This window comes from Dermacentor variabilis, chromosome 9, assembly GCF_050947875.1.
Source record: "Dermacentor variabilis isolate Ectoservices chromosome 9, ASM5094787v1, whole genome shotgun sequence".
NCBI lineage: Eukaryota > Metazoa > Arthropoda > Arachnida > Ixodida > Ixodidae > Dermacentor > Dermacentor variabilis.
Genome location: NC_134576.1, coordinates 23324487 through 23351203, shown reverse-complemented (window position 1 = coordinate 23351203; position 26717 = coordinate 23324487). Strand labels below are relative to the sequence as shown.

The window sequence follows — 26717 nt, the reverse complement described above, 5'->3', positions numbered from 1 at the left end:
ATACAGGCTCTTCGCTGATCCGCCTCCGAGGAGTCGTTGCATCTCCTGCTGACCTGCGCTCACTCGCAGGTGTGCAGTTCTCGAATCCGGCCGACTGAGTCCTGCAGATGTCCTTCGGAGAAAGTATTGCATCCGGAGCTCCTATTAGAATACATGGACATGGAGGAATCATTTTGATTGTCGTCTACATAACCAATTTTGTAGAAGCTCGTTGCATAGAAAAAGGAGGAGGAGGAATAGAACGAAGGAAAGGTAGGGATGTCAACCAGACGCGCGTACGGTGTGCTGCCCTGCGAGGGGTGAAAGGGGCTAAACGGATGAAAAGGGAGAAAGGAGAGAGGAAGGCACTATCAATGCGAACACGCGCGTTTGTCCTTCACATCCCGTCTACAACCAGCCACTAGCAATACCCGCGTAGCTTTGTAAGCCTGCGACGCATGGGGCCATGGTCCAAGAATATTTGTGTTTGAAAATGGTCGGCTATCTAATCGGCTTAACGCACCGAAAAACGTCGCGTTCAATGTCATAACAATCACAAAAATACAGAAATATCGTTATTTTAAATCTGCCGACTGTTGGAACCAGATTTCTTGAAAGAGGTCTTCAACATTCTTTGCGCAATAAGCAAGACATCAAGCTTTTTTGTAGTTGTTTAACGATTCCTGCAAAAACGGGAATGTAGGCTACATTAGAGTGAATGAGCTTGTTGGTTATTCCTCTCTGGACGATTGAGTTGCACGTAACGGACAAGAGAATTCACTTGGAATCAATTATCCCGGTACATATAACTACCTTCCTTCGAAGTAGTGATGAATAGGATACGTGCAGAGTCCTTTTACAACTACCCGAAGTGACCCGGGGAAAACTGGCAGGAGAAGATGAAATAACGGTGGATTTAATCAATGATGGAGAAGATATCATGCTTGAAAGGCTTCCGACCCTTCATACGCAATGCCTCACGACTTCAAGTCTACCAGAGAGCCGGAGGAATCCACAAGAAGGGAGGCGTCAAGTATTTGAAGAACTATAGGCCCATTAGCTTGCTTTCAGTATTTTATAGAATATTCACCAACTTCCAATAGAATCCGGCCAACACTTGACATCAGTCGACCAAGAATAGGATGGCTTCAGGAAGGGATATTCTACGAAGGACCACATCCCTGTCATCAATCAGGTAATTTAGAAATTTGCGGAGTACAATCAACCTCTCTACATTGCTTTCATAAATTCTGAAAAGGCATTTGATTCAATAGAGATACAAGGAGTCATAGAGGCATTGTGTAATCAAGGCGTACAGGAGGCGTACGTAAATATCTTGAGAAATATCTACAAAGATTTGACGGCTACCTTGGTTCTCCACAAGAAATGTAGAAAATTATATATCAAGAAAGGGGTCAAGGTGACATTATCTCTTCTATGCTATTCACTGCCTGCTTAGACGAAGTATTCAAGCTATTAACCTGGGAAATCTTAGTAGTGAGGGTCAAGGGCGAATATCTCAGCAACGTTTGGTGTGCAAATGACATTGTCCTTTTCTGCAACACTGGGGACCAATCACAACAAATGATTGAGGACCTTTACCAAAAGAGTTTAATGGTGGGTTTAAAGGTTATTGTGCAGAAGACAAATGTAATGTTCTGTAGCCTGGCAGAACAAAAAACGGGAACAAAAATTCAGGATCACCAGTCAGCCTCTAGAGTCTGTAAAGGAGTACGTTTATCCAGGTCAGTTCCTCAAAGGGGGCCCCGATCATGTGATAATAAGAGAAGAACGAAAATGGGTCGGAGTGCATTACCGCAGGCATTACGAAATCCTGACTGGTAGCTCACCACTGTCGTTGAATATAAATGTGTAGAATGATTGCATTCTACCGGTGTTAACATACGGGGTAAAGACTTGGAGGTTAACAAAGGAGCTCGAGAACAAGTTAAGGAACACACAAATAGCGATGGAACGAAGCATGTTAGGCCTAACGTTAAGAGACAGGAAGGGATAGGTGTGGATGAGAAACCAAACGGAAGTAGCCGATATTCTAGTTGACATTAAGAGATAATAATGGAGCTCAGCAGGTCATGTAATGTGTAAGATGGATAACCGTTGGACCATTAGGGTTACAGAATGGCTGCCAAGGGAAGGAATCGCAGTCGAGGACCGCATAAGACTATGTGGGGCGATGAAATTAGTAAATTCGCAGGCGCCAGTTGGAATCATCTAGCACCAGGCAGAGGTAATTGGAGACTGCAGGATGAGACCTTCGTCCTGCATTGGACATAAAAATAGGCTGCTGCTGCTAATGATGCTGATGGTCATTATAATACCTTTGCATTGGGGCAGCTGTGCATTAGGATAGCCAGCTACATAGGAACCGGACTATCCGAGTGCACAGTCAAGAAACTGAGACTGCCCGTATCCCCACATAACGCGCACACACATGACTTAACACAAACATACTGTATGCAAAAAAGCGTAAATGTAAATTATAGATGAAGCAAAGCCCACTTTGCAGTTATGCAACTCGGCAACAAAGAACTAATATCTGAGGTTTGTAAGTTGCATTTATTGTGTGATACAAAACAGATATTTGTATCAAGATGGAGACTAGCAATGATTAACAGCGATGGGAGAAAGTAATGCTCCTGGAGCTAAATGAACTGTATCCATAGCCGCTTGCGCGTGCGCGTTTTATATACAAAAGAAAAGGAAATTATTTCGACAGGGAGATATGTGTTCGTCAGCTCGCTGGCGAAGGCAAGTTTATTTGTTGAAACTTTCGCTCCAGATACACTTTCTTGTGCAGCAAATAAGACATGCGTATATAGCTTACAATATATATATTACCTACAGCTTGCAAATATGGCTTTTGGCAAAGCTCAAGTAAACGATGTGCCGAATTTATGTGCGCAGTAAACTAAGAAATCATACTTTTCCACTATTGATTATATTACAGTTCACCATACATACACGATAGCTCTGCTTCAATTCATTCCGCTTCAATTCGTCCATATTTACTCCACTAATTTATTGCATTTTTTTGCACGAGAATATGAGGTCTTAAATAAACAACCTACTGGAAACTGTCAATATAATCCTTATTTCCATTTTAAATGCAGGAAAATACATTCAGTCTTGGTTAACTCTCGTCTAATAAAACTATTGCTTCGTTTCACATTTCTTTAAGAATGGAGAGTGGGTTTCACCCCGAGCCATAGTTTCCTCTGAGGCAAAATTTGCAAGTAGAAAAAATTAAATTAAGTCAAATTCTGGCGTTTTATGCACGTGCCAGAACCACGATCATATTCCGAAGTATTCTGTGCCCGGTGTGCCCCTCCTTTCCCTTACCCCACGGCTACACCTTTGATCGCGTGTCGCAGGTAGCATTATTTCGAGCGAACCTTCGCCATGCCGATTACTTTGTTCTATACGTAGTTACTAGGCATTCGTAAGAAAAAGAAACTGGGATTTTTACGTCACCAGCGACTAGCGGTTATACTATTCCGGCTACTTATGCTTTTATCGCGTAGTGTATGTTAAAACGACGATGGCATTTGGAATCCGGCGTTGAAAAAAAAATCTGTTAGACATGGGCCAATCATAAAGGCTGTACAGCATGACACAGTTTCTACGTAGCCTTAGCTGCTGTTAGAAAAGTACCGGAGAATATGGGCCGATTCCGGAGACTGTGCAGTCTAGCGCACCGTCTCAAAGCGCGAATTGTCACGAGGAAGGAACACGAGAGAAACTGCACTTAACGCGCGCGCCAAACGTTTCAACGAGCTAATCGGTTTTGGCCCGAGAGGCGTATGCGTGCGATCGTGGCCTAATGCTTACAGCATTGGGCTACTGTGCTCGAAAGCCGAGGTTCGCTTACACTGTCGTTCACGCATTTCTTTCAATGTATTTAGCATCAAGAATGTCTAAACGGAAAAAACATTCAGCGCTGATTTAGCGGCAAATACGAGGTAAATGCATTTGCATTATGCGCACCTCTTTGAGGTCGCATATCTGTGATTTAAACCGCCTTCATCACATTACAAAGTGTGGTTTAGGCGCTCACTCGTCCTGCCTGGTGGTTTTATGACAAAAGCATTGATAAAGAAATCAGCAGATCGTGCCCCAAAAGGGGTCTTATAACCATATCGATTAAACCATCTTCGCATTATGGGTATTTTTTGCAGGTTAGAAAATGTCTAGTCGCCAGTAGCAGGGGCGTAGCCAGAGGGGGGGGGGGGGGGCTTATGAGGCTTCAGCCCCCGCCCCCGAATTATTTTCGCGCTGTCCATGCACCACCGGCCAAAACAACCCCCGGCACGGGAAATCATGCTCGATTTTGTCTATAATGTCCTTTCAAAAACTCGAAAAACTTTTAGTGGGAACATTGCGAATTCGGGCTGGATTTCGCGGCAACGCCCATGCACCGAGAGTCACTTATCGTAACGCAAGGAGCTCCATCCGAGCACGCAGTTGCAAAGGCATGGCGGGTGGGCTCGTCGCGGCATCTCGCTGAGGCCGCAGAATCTAGGGAGCGCTTGGATTTCAATTCTGACACTTTATGGCTATAAAGTTCTAATAAACTTTTGATGCGAAACGTGCATTGACATTTCGAAAGTCGTGCTTTAGATTTTCAATTCCGGAGCATTGTGGGTTTAATGGCGTTATAACCATTTAACGCCAAAGGTGCATTGACTTTTCTAAAGTCTTAGATCGGAACATACAACGAGACAAGCCAAATCAACACACTTTCAGACAAGTTGACAAAACACGCAGTGAGATACGATGAGACGAAGCGTTGTGGTTCATTTGTGCCGTCATGTCGCATAAAATACTATCAACATTTTTTTTTCATCTACGCCAAAGCATGCAAGACACTAAAGCAAGCCAGGGTAACTTCGTTCTGATTTATTTTTTCTACTTCGACTTTTATTCATGAGGACACATTGAGCCTCTTAACTTTTTTTATTCCCGCTAATCTACCCGCGGGCTGCCAGAGCCTGCCACAGCACATGCGTTTTTCTCGTGTTACCCCGAACACCGCGCGGCGCACTTCGGTGCGCGTTTGGTTTTCTCTGGCCTGGGGGGATTTTCACCTGGCAGAGTTTTGGACGCCTTCTGGCTAGCAGACGAGAAAAAGAAACAATGGACGCTGACCGCCATCACTGTGAAGGCTCGACGGATTGCACCGCGTTCGCTCAAGCGCAAGCTCTCCGGAAAGTCTTGTCTCGCCAGTGTAGGATACCGAGCACTATGCATGTGGTTCTCGGTGACCAAGATTCTCACGTTTTCTTCAATATTCTTTCGGCAGCCACCTTAGGTGCCGAAAGTAGGCATTGGATTTTGGCCAAAATACTCTCTTCTGCGTTTTTTTTTCATTGCGGTGCCCCCACCCCACAAAAGAAAATATACATTGTTGCGGCGCAGCGAATAGTTGCATGGTGAAAGTTTGTTACTTCTTCTTTTGCAGAATGTAATCGACTACGGCACGCTTCAGTTGCCGGAAACTATTATTATATTATTGTGATAGCAATTATATGAACACTCCAGGCACATTCCTGCTGTCGCCGTCTCCCTCATGTTTCGTATGAAGTCTAAAGGCGATAACGTCGTGACCGCGCGCTGCATGCTGTGTGTGGGATTGAAAGCGTAGGAGGGGGGATGGAATGGGTGAGCTGACGATGGTGGCTCAATCTTGTGTGCGCAAATGAGAAAAGCGGGGAGCAAGCGCGCCGCCTTCCGTCGCGCGCGATACATCGGGGTGAGTGGATGGAATGGGGGTGGGATATAGGATTCTGTGAATCTGTGATTGCGCAACATGTTTGTTTGCGTTGTTTGACGCGTTATATACAGTGACATTTTCTTAGATATGTAGATTTATTGGAGACTTATATTTAAATATCTTGTTGCGAGGTTTTGTGTATACGTGCAGTGAACTTTCTTTCCAGTGACACTGTCTTGCCCTTTATCAAGCATTTGTATATTCCATTGTATCTTCGCATTTCTAATGAACGAGGGCGAGTTAAATGAAAGGGAGCCTACCCACCCCGCACGATAATGGTTCGGTTCATTATCTTCGAGGCATGCGCGTAGCACACAGGCATCTTTCATTTACAAAAGTGACAGGCAGGTGTGAGAGTAAATGTTCGTTAATGCTCTCATACACTGGATTGTACATGGTCGCCTGACGTAATGAACACTTCAGAAGTTGAGCAGCGGGGTGCCGTGAGATTTTTGACAGCTGTAGGTGTTTCCCAAGAAGAAATTAGTCGCCGTATGGCTGTCGCATGCGTTGAACAGTGCATTTCATTGGTCACTGTGAAGCATTGAAGCAAACGGTTGAAAAAGGACGTGAAAGTTGCAAAGACGATCCAAGACCTCACCATAGCCATCGTGAAATCACCCCCAGCACAATTGCGAAGGTTGATGAGCTGATTAGATAAGAACGGAGGATAAGCATTGATGAACTGGCAGAGCGTGTGAACATCAGTCGCGGTTCCGTTCACACCATAATTCATGACCCTCTAGGTTATCGGTTCTTGTGCGCGCAATGGATGCCCAAGATTTTGAAACACCGCCAGAAGAAGGTTCTGCGCTGCCTTGACTCATCTGATCCGGTATCACAATCAGGGCGACGACTCCTTGTCTGCAATTGTGATCGGGGACTAACCATGGTGCCACTACTGCAAGCCTGAAACACGACGGCAAAGCTTACAGTGGAAACATTCGAATTAACCACCCCCAAATATAGCTAACGCCGTCATTTCCGCCGGAAAGGTGTTGTTGGCTTTTTTTTCGATCGTCAGGGGCCATTACTGATAGAATTTGCTAAAGCCGGAGAGGCTATCAATCGTTTTCGATATTGTGAAATGCCGGATCGCCTGCGTGTCGCAATCAAGAAGAAACGACGTGAAAAATTGATCAATGGCGTCATCTTGTTCCACGACCTCGTTATGGTGTTGGGCTGCTGAGCACGAGGACGCGGAATTGAATCCCGCCTACAGCGGCCGCATTTCGATATGGGCGAAATGCGAAAACCCCCGTGTACTTAGATTTAGGTGGACGTTAAAGAACCCCAGGTGGTCGAAATTTCCAGAGTCCTCCACTACGGCGTGCCTCATAATCAGAACGTGGTTTCGGCACGTAAAACCCCATAATAAAATTTTTAATTGTTCCACGACAATGCCCGTTCCCACGTCGCTGATGTGGTTAATACAAAACTGGCAAAGTTCAAGTGGGAACCGCTGCAACATCTGCCATACAACTGAGACCTGTCGCCTTGCGACTTCCACATTTTGGGACAAATTAAAAACAGCTCAAGGGAAATAGATTCGTGTCGGACGATGACGTGAAAGAGTCAGTTGCAGATTTGTTGAAGCAGTAGCCTAAGAAGTTTTATGAGACGGGAATCACCCGACTCCTTAGTCAATGGGACAAATCTCTAAATGCTCATGGAGACTACTTTTAAGTAAAGTACACCGTTTGTCATATATTCGCACTGGCTCACTTTCATTTGACTCGCCCTCGTATATTTTGCAGAACGGCTTTATATAGTTGCTCTCTGTTGGGACAATAATTTCGGTGCAATTACTCACGATACATGACCGGCGACAGCTGCTCCTGCGTAATACATTGGAATAAATGACAGTGTCATTGAGATTTTTCACTGGTCGTTGCATATGTACAAGAATGTAAACAAGGTTCTTCAATGACATTTTCATTAACATTTTTCTCCTCAACTTTCCGCTGTTTTTTTCATGGCCTTTATATTTTTCATATCAGTGGCACGCACTGCTTTGCTGGTTTCGAAATGATATTCGTTCTAAAGATCGTGTGATATTTTCTTATTAAATAGACAAAAACAAGGAAGCATTGATATCAGTTATTTTGAGCACAATTTCTGGCATATACGAGCATATCTTTTCATTTAAAAATACATATGTTACTTGTTGTGACGTTGCGTAGCGTTCAAGAATTTGTTTGCAGCATCTTTGGCAATGGCAATGCAGTTATTATTCACGTATGTAATCCCTCGACAAATTGTTTAAGAAGAAGCTTTAGCTCGGGCCATACTCCGACGCGGCCTATTCAAATACATGTAAAACGCAGAAACGCTTTACTGAGATAACCCCGTAATTGCTTTTAATGAAACTTGTTGAATTTAAGAGAGATAGTTAAATACTAGCATCTGTCGGAAGCGGAATTCCGATTTAAGGCCTGAATTTTGTTGAAAATATTCTGAAAAATTTGAACGTGCGAAAAGAAGAGAAGCACGACGTTTACAAACTAATAGCTCTTCATCAAAAACAGATATCGCGGTTCTTCAAACGGCATCTGTTATAAGAGTCAGAGCGGAAAAATTTGATTTGACAATTTGTATCTTACGTGAATTGGTTACGTGGTACACAATGGTACTGCAAAAGCCGTATTTCGATAATACTAAATTGTTTTAGATTCATTTGTAACATATCAACTTTGTCCGCTGTAGATGCACTATTGGATGCGATTTACAGAATTGTGATATTATTTTTCATGGTTGAGTTACAGAGTTTTAAACGTGATAGTTTCGTTTTCTGAAAATTCGCTATTTTTGCCAATTTTTAATAAATTATTTACAAAATAAATACATAATTCAAAGCCAGAAGTCAGTAGAATTTAAGTTTTTCTTTTAAATACAACAAACCTCGTCAAATTTGGTTCAGTGGTTGCCGAGCCAAACGAATTCACCTTATACATGTATTTAGGTAGGAGCAGCCAAGCTAAAGCTTCTTCTTAAGGAAGAGGTCAAGCTGCAACGTGAGCCCTCCCCCCCCCCCCCCCTAACGAAATTTCTGGCTACGCCACTGGCCAGTAGGTTAGGGCAGTAGGCTACTAGGTAGTAGGTTAAGTGTGAATAAATGTGGGAGTACAAGTCGAACAGAGGTGACCAAAAATGATCACCTCTGTTCTACTCTCATTAACATTTAAGCCACTGGATATCTATTGCAGATATCTAAAAGGCTAGGTACAATATTAACAGAAAACAAAATACCAGTCTCATCAGCAGCTATACTTACATCATAACTATAAAGGATAAACAATACAGGGCCTAACATACATATAAGGCGTAGAACTGTTCTTGGGCAATTTCAGAAAATGAAGAAATAAAATGAAGTGAAATGCAAAATACTTCGCTGCAGAACGCAAACTAGATTCATAACCTGTGAACTTGATTGATTTAGTTCGCCGACTTGATGCCGACGGGATAGATAACATTTTGTGTATTCCATAACTATCATTACTAACTCCAATGTGTATCCCATAATGATTAAGCACTTTATTAGAGGTCCATGGTTATCTAAATCAAATGCCTCAGCACGATCTACAAACATTCCAATAGTTATACTTTCTTTTCATGATGTGGTACAGTGTATTGTTTTTGTTGAAGCCGTGCGGCTTGTTGAAGCCACGTGCGGGCCGCACGTGGGTGCGGCTCGCGACCCCTGCCGCCCACTAAAGCAAGAGTGGGTGGGGAGGGGTTCCTCAGGACACATTAAAGCTATTTCCTCCTCCTCCAGCTGCATCACCTTCTGAAAGGCTTTTGTTCAAATTGGTGTGACGAGATACCTCTCATTATATTTTTAATTCATTGCGATCGCCTTTTTTGTACAGCCGTATTAATTTCACGAGTTCGAATTTACTTAGAAATTGGAAAACAGGAATTGTATGTGCACGAGAACTACTGCTATAATACCGGCGACATATTTATCGGCTGTATACGCATCACACCCACGAATATTGGACATTGCCCCTGCGACCATTTGTTGAACTTCGCCGCAATTTCCCAGCGTTACTTGATGGCTAGCATTTTCAAAAGAATTTTCAGAAGGCCCCGCAAATTTTAACAACTTTCAGTTAGCAACGTTACTGTGCAAACCTTATAACATTATTTACGGCACTTATTGGTAACTTTCCTGCAGCGTAAGTTTTAATTTGTTAGAGACTTGTTCTTTAATCTTTACCCTCTAGTATTTGCATAAGTTATTTGTACTCCTCTCTGCTATTTCATAGTTTTTTGTTTCCTTTATTGTGTTATTAATATCTGTAGGATATTTCTCCTTTCATCTTTATGCGCTTACATGATATAATTTCTTGTACGCTCTTTTCCTCTTTCTTTTCTCCTTTCCCTGACACCCAGTCTAGGGTAGCAGACTAGACGCTCGGTTGGTTGACCTCCTTGCATTTCCTTTCCTTGCTTTCTCTTCTCTTCTACTGGCTATTATTATTTTCCCCCTCAATTCCTGTATCCTTCCCTCACGCAATACTCCTTCGGGAGTTTGTGGTGTAAGTAAATAAATAAACAAATCCTGACCAAACTTCTGTTATAACGCACCAAAAAGATTACAACTAGGTGCCGTAAATATGTATGCCAATACAAAGGCGTATCCTTTCGACGTTGCTAACTGAAAGTTGTTGAAATACTAGCGGCCTTCTGAAATATATATAATTTTAAAGCTGCCCCTTGAGGTACGCTTGTGCACTGCGGTGCAATTCGACAGTTAGCCGAAAGGCTGATGTCCAAAATTCCTGAACATGAGCGTCGATGTCTGGATTCTTATAAGCGAACGGGGTACTGCTCATTTGTTTTAGAAATGTTCTGCCATTCAATCGAAGTCCGGGAGATGAGAACTATAGTAGGAAAGTCCGGCCGATAAAAAAAGAAAGAAGGATGCAACAACTCATTCACGTTACAGCAGAGCGTGCCGACCTGCGCGTGCTGAATTAAAAGAAAGAAAGAATTTCATAAAAGTAAGTGCGAATTTAGGCAACTTGTAATGCTTACGTTTTGCGCAACGCGCTATGATAGCTTGTAAAGGTTTACGCAAGCGACGTTTCGGCATTCGAACCCCAGGAAACAGAAGGACGTCCGCGTGCACCACCGCTGATTGCAGCGCCGCAATCACTAAAAGCCGCGCCGTTTTTCGGTGAACGACGCGACGCTGTGGCTCCATCCTTCGGCCGCAGCGCGAACAACCTGCGCGGGAATTTCGATCAACGCGCCAGCAGTCGCCGTGCCGGTGTGTGAAAAGGCGTTCAGAGTTACTTTCTGGCTATCATCAAAAAAGGAGAAGAAAGGTGACAAGTTTGTTGTCACCGTTGTTACTCATCCCCCAAATGCCCGCAAAGTTATTGCGCGTGCTTCAACTCCATTTTCTTTTCATATAGCTCGCACCCGATACCCCCACGTCTTGCGCACAGCATTTCCTACTAACCAGTAACCTCTCCTTGCTTAATTCACTCATTCGATCATTCAACAATCATGGGCATTCCCATAATAGAGGAGTGTGTGACGAAATCACACATAAGCACATGAAATAGTAAAAGAGCAATGAATACTAAAACAACACAGGAATATCTCAGTGTTACACTTTTCGCTGAATAACCTAGTGTTTTCATTTGCCTTCAGAGCGCAAGGAAGACGACAGAGGAGAAAATGATAGGACACGCGCTAACCTCAAACTAGAGCTTATTCCCGACTAAAACCACTTTTTTTTCTAACCGCCGACTCAAAAACATCAAAGCAAATCAAATCATGGCGCGTGCTCACTTAGAATACCAAAGCTTTCGACATATCGCACCACTACGCTCTCGGAAAACAAAACAGAAAAAAAAGACAAGAGAGAAAAACAAAAAGGCAATGAGGTTTCAACGAAAAAGAAGCATAACATATGCGACAAAATGAAGGACGTGGCCTGAATTACAATGTACTGAAAAAACTCACAGGACAGTTACGATTGTGTAACGCGAATGTTTGAGCGTTGGGGGGGTTGTGGTGTCGGCTAGGCATTCTCGTCCCCGATCTCAAGCTCGCCGTAGCACACAGGGGTGCGGAAGTATAGCTTCTTCCAATACATTTCAGTGTAAATGATGTTTTACAGCGTTATCGCGTAAACTATTACGCTCCTCTCCGATGCTCCAGCGCTCGCCAGATTTCTATACGCATACATTGCCGCGATCGAAGGTGTTATGACGACGACGGAATGGCGATTCTGAAATACTGTGCAAAGTACAACGTCGCCAGGGTGACGACGACGGCATGTGCACGTGGGATGACGACGAGTGCATCAAACGATGGCGTGATGACGACTGTATGACAAGGACTGTGTCATGGCCATGAAGTGAACACAATCGGGTAACGAAGCTAGAATGACGACAATGGAATGACCACGGTGGCACCACGACGACGGTATGACAACAAATGCATGGCGACGAGTTTACGTCGACGATGGCGGGACAACGGCATCGTAGCCACGATTGAATCACAAAGGACTGAAACCAATGGAAGGACGAAGGCCGATGACGACATTGGGCTGACTACGAATGCATGAAGGCAGTGGTGTGACGACGTCTGTATGAAGAGAATCGGATGGTGACGATGGCGTGGCGATGATGGCGTGACGAAAATGCCCGCAGGCATGACGACATACCAATGGTAACTGCATACAGAGTGCACTATCTCCGGGATCGGCCCACCACTGCGAACGCAACAAGCAACAAGCTAAGAAAAGCAAATACTAAATTAATAATTATATTTAAAGTCCATCGCAAGAAGACCAACACTTCACACTCACAAACACTCCCTACAACCAATTTTTGCCAAAACAGAGGCTTTTAAGCAGAGTTTCTTTCCAAGCACAGTTTCGGATTGGGACAGTCTACCTGAGTTTGTTTGTAAGGCTGCAAATTTTGACGAAGCCCTTGAGCTACACTTGTTGTCTTAAATATCAGCCTAGCCAAACTGTTATTATTTCTGGTGCAAGTACTGCTGTGAATTATTTATGTGCTGTTCCTTTTGCGTGTGTGTGTGTGTGATAAATACCGTCCTAGTGAAACCGATGTATTATATTGTCGTGCGAATGTTGTTGGAAATTATTTCTGTGCCGTTCTTTTCCCATTTCATTGTAATTCCACTCCTGCTTGGGCCACATTGGTCTGCAGTATTGTGAAATAAATAAATAAATAAAATATAGGGAGCAGATTAATGACGATAATGATCGTGATGATTTCCTATTTGTTACTTAGCGTGGGGGATGGGCCACGAACCGGGTAGTAATGGGAAATTGAAAAAAGAATAAAGGGGAATAAGTAATCGAAGATACGAAAGAAATCGATTATAAGTGAAATAATATAAAATGTAATAAGCCACTCAGCCTTACACAAGCAGGGCCCGTGGTTGCTTAGTGGCTATGGTGTTGAGCTGCTGAGCATGAGGTCGCGGGATCAAATCCCGACCACGGCGGCCGCATTTCGATGGGGGTGAAATGCGAAAACACTCTTAAACTTCGATTTAGGTGCACGTTAAAGAACCCCAGGTGGTGCAAATTTCCGGAGTCCCCCACTGCGGTGTGCATCATAATCAGTGTGTGGTTTTATCACGTATAACCTACAATTTAATTAACTTCAAATGAATTACGTTAGTAACGTAATACGAATTTAATATTAAAGATACCTCAAGTAAAGGAAATCTTTGACGTAAAGAATACGTAAGGTAAATTTTCAGTAATAATATTGACATTATTATTGTGACTTCCTATTCTTGCTATTTGAATTTTATAATCTTGTAGCTTAGTGAAGGAGAAATAAATCAATAATGGAAAATAGAAAAATCAATCAATGAAATTTTAATTCCAATGACAGTTGGAGGTCCCTCAGCCGAAAAGCGGTAACAAAAAGTGCCTTTGGGCCCACGTATACATGGCAGAGGTTTCACAGTCAAGATTTGCAAAAACTAACAGATTTGGAATAGTGGAATTAATATACATACTAACACAAAAACAAAACAAAAGAAATAAGTAGGACAGATGCAACAAATGCAGCGATGCATACATGCATTCTAGAATGATCAGTAGTCCAGTCGAAAACGTGCAAAGCAACACGTGTGCGCATGACGCAAACAACAACGAACTCAATACTAAAAGGTAATGAACATTCTAATCGTGGTAGGACATCATATTACAATATGATTAAGCAAGAGTTAAAAAAACTTCTGCTCTTTTTTTTGTCAGCGCAGCAACGCCGACACCCTGTTCTTGCTTCTAGAGCAAATACGGCAATGTAAAGCTCAGTGACTGCAGAAAATGCGCCATGCGCCGACAAGGAAGGAGCCGCCTGTCGGCGCTGCAGATGCGTGAATCGCTGTCGTACGCGCTTGCTTAGATAAAGTTTCAATAAGCGCCCTAAATTGCTCATTTGCAGAGAAATAACTGCACATCAAACAAAAATGGAACATATATTTCATACTAATTATTTTATAACTAGAGAACATTGTATCAGTACTACTGTTGCGGGGGACGTTTGCAATATACCAAAGAGCTCGCTTTTGCGAAAGTTGAATTGTATTTGCCTTACGTGCAGTTGTGGTGCCCCAGACTAATAGGCAATAATATAAATGGGTAGAAAAAACGGGCGTGGTAAAACTGGAGCTTAGCTTGTTCTGGACGAAAGTGTCTACACGGTGACTGAACACCAGCAGCGCGTGATAATGATTTTCTCAAATATTCAGTGTGACACATCCGTGCCATATTATATGAGAAAAAAAAATCACGCCCAGAATTTTATCTCTGTCCGCTCTTTCAATGAGTGCTCTCTCAAGCTGTGATGATTGGTTTACCTTAAGTTTCGTGTCTCTGGATCTGAAAAAAATGCATTTTTTGTTTTGTTTTGTTTTTTTCCGCACTTATTGGTAGGCCTTTCGCAGGAGACCATTGCAGCACATCTGAAGGTACGCTCTGGGTTGTGGCAATAACTTCATTTGTATTCTGTCCAGAAAGAAAGAATAACGTCATTCGCGTGCAGCAGAACTGAGGCATCATTATTTATCTAAACAACGTCATTTATGTAGATATTGAAGAGCATTGAATATGAATAAGGTAATCTTTTTGTGTCGCCGAGGTAACTACAGATGGCTCGGCAAACGTTTCTGCTACTGTACCATAATACTCATGCTCCAAGTGAGAGTAGAGCAGCATTGCATAAAGGCAGCCCTAGATCACGACGTGAAATTCCAAGCATCGCTTTCGTTGACTAGAAAACCGTTGGCACGATCGTAAAAGGTGATCGATGTATTCCGGCTCATTGCAGAGGTAGCACAAAGGAGATACCGCCAGACAACGTCTTTGCAAGTAAAAGTCAAATGTTGGGATACGACAAAGCAGCCTTGTAAATGAGACTTCGATTCGTCGAGTAATACATCATCGTTGATGCCAAGAATAATTTGCATGCATAAAATCTATATATTTTCTAATAAGAGGCTTTTTCTTTATTCGGTCAAAGAAAGTTGCCTATATCTAGCCGCAGTGGTACGCAGTTACCGGCAGCATAGATGTCACAGGATCACTTAAACAAGGCTCGTGCTAGAGAATCAGTGCGAGCATTTCATTAATGAATTCATTAATGAATGTATCGGTGGCCTGGTACCCATACTAAATGAACTAAACTCACATGGGGTGAATCTAATGAATAAGATGCATTAGTATATACACCAATGCATGAAGCTGTCAAATCTGTAAATGCGCAGGTGCGCTACATACAGAAAGAGAATCTGTGACAGTCGCAAAGCAGGACCTACTGCCAGGGATTCTGCCTGAAATAAATTATGCCTAATCTGGCTGCCGAAGTGAGAAAGACCAGTCGAGGGATGGTGAGTAGATTACCGCCCCTGCTTCCTTTTCACATGAAGAAGCGTTAGTCGCTACGTTTATTGAACAACGGTCCAAATAGTCTTGCAAAAGAGAAGTAAAAACTGCTGGGGCCAGAAATTTAGCATTATTGAGTAAAATTTCCGCAAATTTAATTTTGAGTGACCACGTGGACCTATGGAGTGGAATGATCTAAATACGAAGGTATAAAAGTGCTAATTGTGCCTGCACCAGTACAACCTGCGGGGTATCCAACCGTGGTCACGGGTTCTTAATAGATTAATTTGGTTCCCAAATAAATACATATTCTGTAGGTCACAGAGGAGATTGATAAGTTCTTAAGTAGGTTTAAATCGTAAGCATGTGGAATCTCGTTTGAAGAGAAGGTAGATGGGCTTCCTAGTATAACGCACTGTTAGCAACGCATTTAGGAAGACTTCAACAAAGTCGAAGAGGTTTCCTCTCTAAAAGAACAAATAGTTTTACTTTATATCTTGAACTTCCAGAAAACAAAACACAGCGAAATTTCAGAATTGGTCCTACACACACAGGGACTCGGAAATCGCTTCCCAGGGAGCGAGGAACGCCCCCTCGTCCTTCTCCTCTTATGCCGTTGAGTGCTCAAGGCATTCAGCTCTATAAGCGGTCCGTTCGCGGTGTAGCCGGTGTGTCCACTGTACAGAACCCGCTCCCCCTCCCTCTACCCCAGACACATTTCGGAAATAAAAAAATTATGGACTCTCCAAAAATTGAGAGTATATTTAAGCATGAAATAGCAACCGGCAAAGCAGATTGGTCGGAGATGATACCAGCCACAATCTTAAAATGTTCGCAACAGCACACGCCCCGCCACACCACACCGCACCACACCACACCACGCCATACTGTTCACTGGTCCATATGGACGCTGTCCAGATAGAAGAAGAAAACGGGATGAATGCACGATAGGCAACGAAAGACACCAGGGAGGCAAGACGCACTGCCCAGCTTGGACAAGAAAGTCGCCTGAAAGAAGCGCTACGCGGCGTGGCGCCCTCTCTTCAGGCGATGCGTAACCCGCGCCACGGAACTCGCGGACGGCTAGCGTTCAAAAGAGCACAGGCAACCTTGTTTCGGAGCCAAAGATGACAATGAAGTGTGTTGTGCCCTGTTTCTGCCTTTGGAAGGTCGCTGTTGGAAACGACACAAAATTTAAGCGTACTAGGAGTTACAGCTTGAGTAATAATGTAAACAAACATTGGGAAGAACTCCGAAGCAATATTTTTTTAACTTGTGGGCGCAGTAACTAGCGCATGTAATGCGATCCTTTACAAAGAGTACGGGGCCAGAGACCGCGTTCTCCGAAGTTTTGACTGGTTGCCGGGACGTTCTCGTTTGCGTTCCCGGACAACAGCTCTGTCTTTTGGCTCAAGACTACTTGAAATTTGTCACTTACAACAGTAGCTTAAAGCATTTAATGCCTAATACTTCCGTATTCAATGTTTTGTTTTCAATAACCACGGTTCCCAATGGCAGAGATGTGTGCGCAGCTAACCTCGGGGCTGTCTGGTGCTCCATGACCATCGCCTCCGATTTCTGGAAGGAAACCTGCACCCGAATCCACACTTATTAATTGATTAGTTTATTGATTGACTGATTCATTTCGTTTAATGTCCCAAGGCAATAGTCAGGCTTTGGCGGGCGCCCTACTTGTGGGCTCCAGATGTATTATGACCACCGTGAACGGGCAACTAAATTTAAGTGCCGGAGCTTTTTGCATTCCACTCCCAATGTAGCTGCCGTGGTCAGGAATTGAATACGCGATTTCGTGTTCGGCTGTAGGGCGCCATATTCCCGGTGCAACCTGGGTGGGTGCCACGCTGCACTTGGCGCGGGCTCTGGACTGGCTCTATTACGGCTCGATAATATTGAATATTTTTTGTGCACTCGCGGAATTGCACACTTCTTCCGAGACTGTTCGGGCAACTCTAGCGCCGCATATTTGTTCTGGAGGGCCCGATGGACCATCGACTAGTAAGACGGCTGTACCACTGTCCAGAAACAACGAAAGAGGCCTTGACGACTGGGTTCGACTTCTTCATTCGTTCCGTAACCAATTTTCATTTCCATAGTTAGGCTACGAGCAATCTGTTTTGAAACAGAATGCTTTACTCATCAACTCAATCAGGCCTTCCGTGGTTGGTGGGTCGACAGCTGTCTAATGAGAAAAAAAAAAGGAGAGTGAAAAATGCTAGAAGTACTCCTTTAAAGAGCCATATAGGCTAGAATACTGCATGATATACTTCGGTTTGTTGCTTGTTCTTGATACGCGGTATGGCTTCCCCGTTGTTACTCGCTATTTCGAAAGCCGGCAGTTAAGCGGGCGGAAAAAAATGTCGGTGTTGGTGAAAAAAAAAATGTAGAGCGGAAACAGAGCCAACTGGAGCGTAGTTCAAGCAAGTTTGAAGCTTGAAACGAAGGCAACAGCCTCAGAACAACCTCAATAGGCAAGTTGCGCACATGAATCGAAGCAAGAAAGCAGACGAAGAAAAAAAATACAAAAAACTTCGTTCTGCCACTTCCCTTTGCAGCTTCCGTCAATCGCGAAGACACCGTACAAACTCCTTTCAACATACGCTGGCCTCTCGGTAGGTGAACACCTTGTCATTGTATGGTCAGGTCAAAGGAAGGCGCGGGAAAGAAGGGGCCGGCAATAGGGGGAGGGGATTTTGGTTGTGGAAACAGACTGAGACAGTCATGGGCGACTGAGGTCGGGCATCCGAATGCACACTGAACTGCGCCCCCGTTTCCCGCCGTCCCAGCGTGAGGCCTCCCGCAGACGGGGGTCATCGGACGACGCAGCTAGGGGCCGCGGGGACCTCTGACCGGCGCGCTCGCATTCTCCAGCGAAGAGGAACGCCTGGTCGGCAGTTCAGTCGGCTCAAAGGGGGATGGGGGAGCACAGTGAAAGGAGTCACCGCATCCGCTCTCTCGACGACTAGGGATACGCAGAAATGGCCGTCTGGGTCATTTCCGACCCCGTTCGTCTTTTACAATTTTTAGCTCTGTTTCACAATATGCGTGACTTCACCTGTGGTGGACGGTCTTTTTTTTTCTGGAACTGATCGCGCTCACTGATCTCGGTCGCGCGGGCCTCTTTCGATCAATCCATGCCGTATCCGGTAGTTGTCTACGGCCTTAACAAACGCCCTTAGACCTTTTCTTTTTCTTTTTAACCAGCGTCAAAGCACTGGATAGAAAAACGAAGAGAGAGACGTGCGCGTTGACGGTGGGTTGGAAGACTGAATTTAAGTGGGTTACGATGGCTACCTCGCAAACTGAGTTGCGAGACTCAGAAGGTCGCACGTCGAGTCACCGGAAACTCCCGACGCGGCTCGTGAGCTTACCTGAATAGTAAGATGGCAAATAAGCTGGACGTGATATTGCGGTGGCACCTGGAGTTGGCGATAACCCACCAGATGCTTCTTGCGGTGACAAAGACGTGAGAACAAGTAAAGAAACGACTGGACTGCAAAGAAAGTCATTATTGACGGTCATTTCTATCTGGTCGCTTCTTTACATGTTTCAGCGTCTTGTCCACTGCAAAAGAAGCACGAATAAGCTAGTCCAGCCAGAAGTGCCAACCCCCACATGGCCCGTTAATTTCGAAGACCCCAAGAAGAAGTGAATTATTTGGAGGGCCATTCAACTCAGCCGCCTTTCCTGAATTAGTTCAGGATGTGCAGCACCTCGCCATTCGTGCGACCATTGCAACATAGCGACATCCGGAGGCGTCGTGTAAAGCGAGCTCACAAAGTTCACTGTCATTGCGGTGAACGAAGGACCACGTAATTCGCCTGTGATTTCTGAACCTGTTCGCGAGGTGCTGCATATCGATGCTCATAACACCAGTGCAACACGGTGTCGTCCACACTTCGCCATTTGCTCAATCCAGTGCAAGTTTCTTGCAGAACGAGTTCGCAGAATCTCTTGAACTTGCAAGAGTGGTGGTGTGCAGGACTCGCGCCGGAGGTGGACGGTAGGTTCCGCTCTAATGCACGGAACTTGAACTGAACTGCAGCTTTCCAGTTCACGAAGTGCAGGATGAACGGAATGGACCTCGGACGTCCATCTTCACGGGAGCAGCACTCGCCTCGCCCTCCGTAATCCTTGCTCCCTGCTTTTGCAAACTCTGCTCTGAGGAACAAGTTTGCTTCATTACTGTGTGAATCTGTGGCAGCCCCAAACATTGTTTTTGGAGGAGGCGAAAGCAAACAAGCGCGGGAAGCAACATTGTTTTCTTTAAAAAAGAAAAGAAAGAAAGACAGTAGTATTTTGTTTATAACCGGCTGTCATTTAGGTACGTAGCAGTATTTACGCACCCACTGGGTACGCTTGTTTTTCTACACGGGCAACTCGCAAATACTTCGGTATCCTTGTCTTCCGCTGTGTCCCCGACGATCCGGTTAATTACCGTGGATGCGAAGTTCTTCGTGCCGCAGGTAGTGGCGATAGCTTGACGCGCAGCAACAATACCCTCCGATTACTCACTAAACAAAATTCTGCCGACACCATCCGGAATGCGGGGAGAGGTGCTTCTTGGGTGGGACCGCGACGTTCTCCTGCTCCAGGCAGGACACCTTGTTCCCTTGGAATGCCTTGGCAACCGAAGATTTATTTATTTACTTATTTACTTACTTACTTACTTACTTACTTACTTACTTACTTACTTACTTACTTACTTACTTACTTACTTACTTACTTACTTACTTACTTACTTACTTACTTATTTGAGGCTACCCTTGCGACTTTCACATTACAGAGGAGAGGGGTACTGTGGCACTCGTCAGCAAAATCATGACATACAATGTCAGGCAAATAGTATATAAAATATCACCGACCATTACGATGCTCCCTACTGCGAAATTTGAGCGCAGCTCTATGCGCATTTTTATTTCGCGATATATTAGCTGGCGCGGAAAATCTGTCTCTTGCGGCGCGCTGCAAACGGAGCGCAGTGTGGCACGAGTGCCTTGCTAATCGAAAGATCACGAGAGGCAGCGCCTGGGTGAGTGGGTACGATTCGCAGCTGCCGCCGTAGACAGATCTCCGCTTATGCAGCTCTTTGTTTCAATACAGAAGACGTGCGCTACTCTGGTACCATCTCGTAGTCATCGTCGCCACTGAGGCCGCCTTCCGGGGCACTACGCTTTTCTTCTCACGCTTTTGTCATAACTTCCTCCTCCGCTTTTCCGCTCGCGCGGTCTTCGCTATCGTTGTCTTTCATCTACCGCTGCGCTCCGCGTTCGCTTTCCTCCTTCACTGTTCTCGTTCGCTCGGTTACGAGGGACAACACCGACGCCGATGCTCACTGCAAGAACGGGCGCTTAAGAGCTGCGCTCTACAATGCACTACCGACCACTACGCAGCGTGCTCAAATATTACTACAACAGAAGTATATAGAGCACATAAAAATGAATATGGAACACGCAGACTAAGGTGTTAAATGAAAATAGGCAGATTTTACGCAATATATAATAGGAGTCACCATATTAGAGTGAACGAGAACAAAGGGGGGTTAACCAATGAGCCCGATTCTTATGAACCATATCATGAGAAGCCAACAAACAAAGACACCAAGGAAAACATAGGGGAAATTACTTGTACTTGCTAATTGAATTAAAGAAATGATAAATTATTGGCAATGAAATTGCACGAAAAAACATCTTAGGTGCACATTTCTGCGTACATGGCATGCTATCACCAGGAAGTCGTAGCGGCGCTTAGCCGACGCGATTGACAACGGACTAGGCAAGCGCGCTGTGTCTCTCGATGTAAATCGAAAAAGCCAGTCGCCGCGAAAACTGCATGTGACTTTATGACTTGCCGCTTTTCGTAACAGCTTTGAAAATTGCAAACGCTGCCGCAACCATGGTATGTTCGATAAGACGTGAAACGAGAGGACGCTTAAAATGGTTTGTTCACGCGCCCATGATTTCGAGCCTATGCGGAGCGTGCTTAGCGTGCGTCTTCTTTGTTTGAATTTATTCAATTTGGCAGTTTATTGTGTACGGAACGCTGCTCAAGTAAGCAGGCACATAACAGAAGGCGTCATTTTGCTGGCGGCATGCTTTCGTTATAAATAAGCCGCGCGCTTGATGGTGTCTCACCCATGGGTATTCTGCGACCATTGAAGCTACGTGCAGCACCAGTGCTAGTTAGAAACTTTGCCGCAGACATTCAGCTGCATAATGCAAGAGGTCAGTTGGCCGTGTTGTCTTAAGCTTACTGAAAACGCATGAGGAATTCAGGTTTTATGCTGAGTAAAGTACAAACGCCATATAAGCGATCTTGCGCGCGACAGCTACAAGCTGTCGCGTTCGCTCGTCGCCTACAAGTCGTACTCCGTACGAGCGACGATGTTGAGCGACGTCTCCCCGGTGTTGCCGGTATGAAGGCTGCATATACGCGTCAAAACTAGTGTGACGCATGTTTTAGTAATTTAAGTTGATGTAGTTTACTGTAAAAAGTTGCATAAAATATTTCCGAAGGTCCTGCAGTAGGTTCTTATCCTTGCTCGTATAAAAATTGAAACATTTGCTCGTACCGCGCGACAATCGGTAGTATTTGAGCGATATATGTGCATCCAGTTCCGGCTTCGCGCTATTGGCTACTCGCTCATAGCACTTCCGGGCGACGAGCGACGATTTCTAGATTTCCAGAACCGAGCCATCAGTTCAAGCGACGGCCCGTTTTGTCGCTCGAAGCCGTCGCTCGTCGCCGTCGCGCACTAAATCGCTCTCAGAGTGTTTATCCCTAAGACTGAACTGTTTTTGCTCATGTATTGAAATGGTGTGATTATAGGTCTAGTTTTGTCTCCTGTTGCGGTTTTCGAGCATGGTGCGAATCTGAAAAAGTGCTTATGGCAACGAACTCGGTGAATTGTCAAGCAGAGAGTTATACATCGGCATCGAATATTACGGATGCTGCGTGGATTACAATTGCAGGGGCGCTTTGCATACGCTTAATGTTTTGACATGCCTGTGCATTTGCTAATACGAGTTGGCGTTTCAAAGTTATGCCATATGAACAGCTAAATCACGCTACCTCTGAGGGTTGCAAGCGTAATGTGTGCATCTTGCTACTGCGTGGCAGATCAAAATGTGTTTATCGCTTCAATATTTTTAGTGAATAAATACAGTATTAAAATAAAACGTTCCTTTAATTCTGCGTTATCAGTCGTCTGTCGTACACAAAACAAAGAGTCGCTCTGATAAACTAATAATTGCGGTCTAACTGCAACTTTTACATGCCTTTAAGAATGTAAAATGCTAGATTTAAAACTGCAGCACTAGTCTAGTCTATCAAAAACAAACTCCATTGGGCACGTCACAAATGAAAATAAGTTCATGCCTTTTAGTAAGCTTAGATGCAGGACGCAGTGAACTTTCTTGTTATTATTGAAATGTGAGTAAGCTTGCCATAAAAAGCCTTGTTGCCCTTATAGGCTCATGCAGTCATATCCATTGAACTGGAGGACCTTATTTTCATGCATACTGAGCATTATGTTTGCATATGATCCTCAAATTACGGCATGAGCAGTGGCACCACCAGAGATGGTGCGGGGGGCACACTGGGCATGTGCTTAGGATGTGTCACAAGTGCTGTGGTGACACACCAGACTAATTACAGACTTATGACGGCTGACAACCACCAATATTCTATTTATTAGCAGGAGTATTTTAACATTGGTGCTGAACGAGGATGAACTTTTGGTTATTTCTTTTTTGTTTAAATCTAAAAATTTATGTTAGTTCAACAGTTGACTTTTAGATGTTTCGCATGCAGTTAAGTAGGAAGGGTCAAGACTTTTTCTTAGTGCCATGTCCTTCACTGTCTTGATGTTGTTTTACACCATGTCCTCGTGTTGACTTTTGCACATGATATTTTTCAGGCACCCGCTTTATATAACGCAAGAAGGCAGCTGCAAGGACACAAGGATATCAAAGAGCAAGCCCAGCGCGACTCCTCGTAGTGCAGAGGAGTGCATGCCAAAGAATCACAATACATTGTCATGCAATTTGGACGAGAAAACTAGAATGTGGGTATATAGGGTGTACCATGTGACTAAATGTCAGCAAAATCCAAATACAGTATGTCACACCAAGGTGAAAATTCTCACGTGCTCTAGGCAGTCATCTTAACATGGTATATTATGTAATGTCTCTGATGGGAAAGTCAAACCCAAGTATGCTCTCTGGAGACAAACACATAGGAGCAAGCGTCATTAAAAAGTTAGAAATGTGTTTAAAAAAGCTGATTAGATTTGTGAAAAGTGGCTGCTTTTTGTCTTGCCTCTCAACAGATATATCTATGTGATAAAAAAATTGTGATACAATGAAATTGCATATTTGCTTAGTGACATGATACCTGCTTGCAATGAGCACACGGTGCCTGTGTTCACTATAAAAAGCAACAGCTCATGCTTGGTTAGGTGCTACGTACATTTAATAGCTTACATTTAACAGCATGTGAATTCAAAGGTGCAAGTAGAAATCACTGTGATTCTGTATTTTAAATGCTGACATGAAGCAGACAGATTTCCATGTCTTCCCTTTTTTTCTATTCTTTACACCTAATTTTAGAACTATGGCTTCCTTTCAGGTTCCACGAAGGTGAAGCATTGGGGAAAGAGAATCCCATGTTTAAGAAGTCATTATCGTTTACGTGCATGCTCACGAAACCAGTTCATTAGAACCGCTCGTGCCTCCCGAAGCGAAAGCAAGGAGCAATTAAGGGTATACGTCTTAAATTCCGAAGAGTCACTTGGAATTAAAAATTATTTTCAAAATGTAAAACTGCGGTTTCTCCTGTGAAATAGCCATACGAAAGCTTTGGCAGGTATTTGATATTTTCATTAGGGTGTGTCAATCTACTTGCCAACCAAGTATGCTAGTGGAGATAGAGATGCGTTCAATGCAAGCAACTGAGAGCATCTGAGTAGAACACTTGTTCATCAATTGGCGAATGTGAACATAAGTGCTGAGCAAAAACCCCTTAGTTTCATGGCTTCTGTAGACAATTGTTATAAGGCAAAATAAAATAAAGCCTTTTCGCACACGGTAAATTTCTGTACTTAGGATAGAGTACACAGTGAGGCGATGTATTGATCTTCCCAGACACATATGTACTTGTCTTGAGACGAAGATTCTGTGAAGTGTAAAAATTTTTCTTACTTAAGCTCATCTCAACCACTTCAGTAGGAAAAAGAACCTTTGGTTTCAGGAGTTGCTTCATTGTGCAAGTATATGCATAGCCGCATGTAAAATCCACGTGAATGGAAGGGATATGTGAAACAGAATGGTGCCACTCTCAATTTATGTTCTACTTCTTTTTTTTTTGTCTTTTTCGTGCACTTCCCATCCTGTACTTGTGCTTATGTCGCCTTTGATGCATCATATTCATCACGTCTGATTTTTGGTTCACATCTGAAGCCATGCTATACTTTAGTTAGATTGCATATTCAATGAGTCAGAATAATTTATCATGTAATTATGCAAGCTGCTCCTCAGAAGTATAGCATTCTTACCATAATAGGAATGAAAAGCTGCCATGTATGACAAGAAATTTAATGCACAATATTTTAACGCCAGCGCTCCTTGCAGATTTCTACTCATTCAGTACACGCTAGAGAATATTGTAAATCTAATTTTATTTATTTTTGAAAAGTGCAACGGATCAATCCCAACAGCACCCGGAAGCTACTTTCGTGAGGAGGCCAACCAGATAGGAAATATGATACACCTCTGTACCGCTTTGAGACCGGGCAGGATATTGCTGCAGAACTACGACAAGCCACACTTCGAAACAATGGGGTGCAGCTCATACATAAATAACTTAATGTGAAATATAAGCAAATCTATCTAGTCCAGCAGCCTCACATGAGAATGTACAACACATTTCTAAATGCACTGTACTGTCAGATAGGAACATACATACGCTGTTCAGGATGTTATCAAATGAGCTGGTGTCTTAGAATATGGCACACAAAAAATGTTTCTTGCACAATTTATCTACATTACCAGCCATATGCTTAGCAGCTCGTCTGGTAACCTCTGCCATATAAGTGCGCGCGTTTTGTGCAAGTAATGTGACGCATATTTCTCTTCGATCATAGTGTCAGTACTTTGCGAGTTTCCCACGTTCTATGTTTACCTTCCATTGTATACTTCATTTTTGAAAAGAAGGAGCCAATTCAAATTAAAGGATATTTCTGCACTAATACTGATGAAACTTCGGAGAATATACTAGTTTTATTACAAGCTGTGTTCTAGACTTCATGGACGTCATTGCAATCTGATCTTATGTGTTTGTCAGTATGTTTCTCCAATTATTATTCAGATTGTCTTCTGACTGATCAGTAAAGATTTTAACCTTAAAAGAGAAAATGTTTCATTTGAGCAACTCGTCGACTTCAGATAACATCCCATTCACCGAGCATAAGTGCAGGAGCTGCTTATGAAGGGATCGAATATTCCCTACATGTAAGTATTGCGAATCCCTTCAAACGTGACCATGGATCTACACCGTGCTTTCTCACTATTGGGAAGAGTACTAGCACTCTGTTCTGAAGGAGTACAAGCACTCTGTTTGGGGGAGTAGGAGCACTAGGTATGGAGGAGTAGAAGTACTTGGTTTGGAGGAGTAGAAGCGCTCGGTCTGGGTGAGTACTATTACCCCTGTGGGGAGAAGATTAGCACTCTGGAAGAGTACTAGCACTCCCTTGCGGTGGAGTAACAGAACTGACAGGAGGATTTGTCCTACTCTCTCTCAAAGAGAGTCGATCTACTCTCGAAAAGAGTAAAATATCGGAGAAGCAGATACTCCCTCAGAGAGAGTGCCCGGAACTCTCTGTTTTTAGAGTAACCGATTCGCCCAGCTAGCTATAGAGTACTTAATGTAGAAAGAGCACTCTAAACTGGCGCCCTGGTACAGAGTGGGTCAGAGCTTTGCGGTAGCTGGCAATCATGACTTGTCACCATCCAACGTTCATGAAGGCCATCAAAACAAAAG

The 26717-nt window shown here is 43.8% G+C and overlaps 1 protein-coding gene across 2 annotated transcripts in view; it reads left to right on the top strand.

The window, feature by feature from the left end:
* Window positions 1-26025, top strand: part of LOC142557949 (uncharacterized) — a 139060-nt gene extending 113035 nt beyond the window's left edge. For both annotated transcript variants that reach the window (XR_012822904.1, XM_075670133.1), the window contains one exon: window positions 23599-26025. Coding sequence is in view for 1 of the 2 variants with exons in the window: in XM_075670133.1 (XP_075526248.1) it covers window positions 23599-23848 (250 nt within the window). In the remaining variant the exon portion in view is untranslated. The remainder of the gene's footprint in view (window positions 1-23598) is intronic.
* Window positions 26026-26717: the final 692 nt, after the last annotated feature.